Source organism: Triticum aestivum, chromosome 6B (genome assembly GCF_018294505.1).
Source record: "Triticum aestivum cultivar Chinese Spring chromosome 6B, IWGSC CS RefSeq v2.1, whole genome shotgun sequence".
Classification (NCBI taxonomy): Eukaryota; Viridiplantae; Streptophyta; class Magnoliopsida; order Poales; family Poaceae; genus Triticum; species Triticum aestivum.
Window position 1 is genome coordinate 632732026 of NC_057810.1, and position 3245 is coordinate 632735270.

General features: G+C 51.3%; 1 protein-coding gene across 1 annotated transcript; it reads right to left on the reverse strand.

Moving 5' to 3' along the window:
• Nucleotides 1–301: 301 nt before the first annotated feature.
• Nucleotides 302–2191, reverse strand: LOC123138395 (1-aminocyclopropane-1-carboxylate oxidase 1). The gene is made up of 3 exons (XM_044558368.1): nt 1826–2191; nt 1478–1707; nt 302–1047 (listed from the first exon to the last, which is right to left on the reverse strand). Exons 1-3 carry the CDS (start codon nt 1955–1957, stop codon nt 414–416), a joined length of 996 nt encoding a protein of 331 aa, XP_044414303.1. The 5' UTR covers nt 1958–2191; the 3' UTR covers nt 302–413.
• Between the last annotated feature and the right edge of the window lie 1054 nt (nt 2192–3245).

The window sequence follows — 3245 nt, forward strand, 5'->3', positions numbered from 1 at the left end:
CCTACAAGGACTCTTATGTATTGCCCTCAGATATACCCCATGTAGTCGCACCTAAGACGATATGTCGTCTCGTGCTTGTAATACTCATCCTCGTAGTGACTGCGCCTTCGTGCGTCCGTGACTTTCTCCCGCAAGGATTTTCACGTAAAAATCCGTGTCTCTCATGTCTCGTTTATTCTTGATATTATCTAACATGTCAAACGTCACCATGCAAACGCTCCTAAGTTCACGTACCAGCATGCCATAATCCACAAAATATAAATGCCCGGAATTTAGTGCCCGGACAAGAATCTGTGAGTCGGACTCGAAAATACATTACCCATGATTTTTTTATAAGCAATAAAGCTAACCGGATACATGGCACGTCCAAAAGAAAATAAAATACATCTCAAATACTCTTGTCCGGTCAGTTATCACGCGGTGGCGATGGGCGCGGCGTCTGCCTTCATGGCCTTGAACCGTGGCTCCTTGGCTTCGAACTTGTGGCGCACGTACAGGTTCATGTAGTCCTCGAACACGAACCTCGGGTACACGGCGGTGCCCTCCTCGCCCTCGTTCCTCTCACCAGCGTCGGCAGCGCCCACGAGCGCCGGGGCCGGGAATATGATGGCGTCGGCGCCGGGGTTGTAGAATGACGCGATGGACATGCGGTTGCCGTCGGTGCGGGTGAGCACGCGGTGCATCACGCTCTTGTACCGCCCGTTGGTGATCACCTCCAGCTGGTCGCCGATGTTGACAACTATGGCGTGGCGCATGGGCGGCACGTCGACCCATGCTCCATCCTTCAGGAGCTGGAGCCCGCTCACCTGGTCGTCCTGGAACAGCAGGATGACGCCGCCGGCGTCGGTGTGCGCGCGGAGGCCGTCTACCAGGTCCGGCCGCGGGCACGGCGGGTAGCTGCTGACCTTGGTGCCGAACGTGGGGCCCCTGGACCCGGCAAAGGCCCGCTTTAGGTAGCCCTGCTCCAGGCCCAGGTTCTCGCACAGCAGGTCCAGCACCTTCTCTGCCAGCTTCTCGATCTCCGCCGCGAATTCCTTCATCACTTGCCTGCAACGACGACACGATTGCCTCAAAAAGAAAAGAAAAAAAAATGCGACGACGACACGAAAAAGGCAGCTTTTGTTATGAGACAAACACAAGCACTTGCTAAAAGAAGTGATTCCAGTCGTGTTGGCTACTACAGTTCTTAATTAGGATTCTGATGTGCCCAAGCAATCTTATCTGCTGGAATTTTTTAAGCTGCATGCCGCGTCAGGAATGACTTTGTGTACAAGGCGAAATGTTCGGTCAATAATAGACTGCTTCGTCAGTAAAAAGCAAAGCAAGCAAGCAGCAAAAAGCACACTGGAGTTGAATCTGCGACTAGATAATTTCTGTCGAAGCTGGTGATATATATCCCTTGGTCTCTTATGTTATTATACTTAGTGATCTAAGTCGCCGTAGTTAATTAATTAAGTAATCACGCGCGCGTGCGTACCTGTAGTGGTGGTCGAGGTCGGGCAGGTCGGCGAGGTTAGAGGCGGGGAGGTGGCGGACGAAGATGGTGCTCTCCCAGTCCACGCCCTTCACGTCGGCGCCCTTCTCGCCGGCCTCCATCGTCCGCGCCGCGAACTCCTTGAACTGCTGCTCCCGGCACGCCGCGTAGTGCGCCTTGCTCACCCGCTCCACCTCGTCCATCAGCTCGTGCGAGATGCCATGGTTCAGCAGCTGCACACATATACAGTCAGTTAATCATGTCCAGAAAATACATCAAGAATCATCAAGCACTACGTTCATAAATCACTCTGCTATAAGAGAATTCTATGTATGTGGGGGGCAGTGGCACCTCGAAGAAGCCCCAGTTCTCGCAGGCGTCGCCGATGACCCCCATGGCGGCGCCCCTCTCCTCGGTCTCCAGCTTCTCCATGTTGATCACCGGGAAGCTCAAGGAGGCGGCAGCATTAGCAGGAATTGCCATCGCTCTCGATCTGATGTCTCTCTCCGTCTTTCTACTCCCTCTCCCTATCTGTATGCGTGCTTGTGCTGGTACGCTGAAGCAGAGAGTGTGTGTGCGCTCTGAGGCCGGCGTGGGCGCCCAATTTATAGGCGCGCGAGAGAAGGCTATGACCTAGCCGGGGACGTACTACGAGATTACGACACAGCTTATATGCTATACGAGATTAGTTAGCAGCGTGCGTGCCGCAACTTCGTGTAGCTTACCGGCGGATCGACACACATACTCTAACCAAGTTGTCTCCAAGCATATCGCTTCTTGCTAATCAATATATACCCTGATGGAGACGCGGGTGTGGCAAGGTCTCAGTAAAGTGATATACTAGTACTCGCTTCGTCCCAAAATAAATGACTCAATTTTACACTAACTTTATTCCCTCCGTCCCAAATGAGTGACTCAACTTTACACTAACTTTATCTTCAATTAGTGTAAAGTTGAGTCACTTATTTTAAGACGAAAGGAGTATATAAAAGAAGAAAAAAGACTAAAAAGAAAAAATCGCACCGATCTCCATGCAGGGTCAAACAAATATAGCATCGACTTGGACTGTTAGATATAACTAAGTCTCAATCGACTAAGACTTAGCTGATTCTGTAGATACCTAACCTAAGTGGACGAGTAGTGTTGGCGAACTCTGTGACGTACGGATGGAGTTGACAATGACAGACGTTAGGCCTACACCTGATGGAGACGGAGCAGTATGCTATGAAGCTAACCTAAGTAGTGTTGATGAACTCTATGAAGTACGGATGGAGTTGTCTCCCACTTTAGAGGCTGGTAATGACAGAGATTAGGCGTAGTACACCTGACCTGACCCAGGCCACATGTAGTGGAGTTCTGCTGTCAACAAATATATGGCACTCCTCCAACTTTACATCGATCACTTTTGACTGCTGCTGTCCGGGGACACCGGTCGATTGTGTCTGAAACATGGCACGTAACTCGATCTATCCATGGATGGATAAGCAGCTAGAGCCTAGAGCTAGTAACTTCGAGCGCTTACCCGATGTCCTACTCAGCAACAGTCAGCCGCAGTAGCTAAATAGCATGTAGATCACTTATTGTCCTGACTCCTGTGTGCCGGTCGACACAAAGCGGGAATGGGAGCACAGCACTCCTGTACGCATCAAAGCTGCATGGTGCATCGCAGCTGGACCACCAGACCCCGGCCATGTCCCATATCCACCCATGGATGGACAGGTCGAGCTAACCTCTTCGTCATCCCTGATCTGATCTCCGCTATGATCAGCGT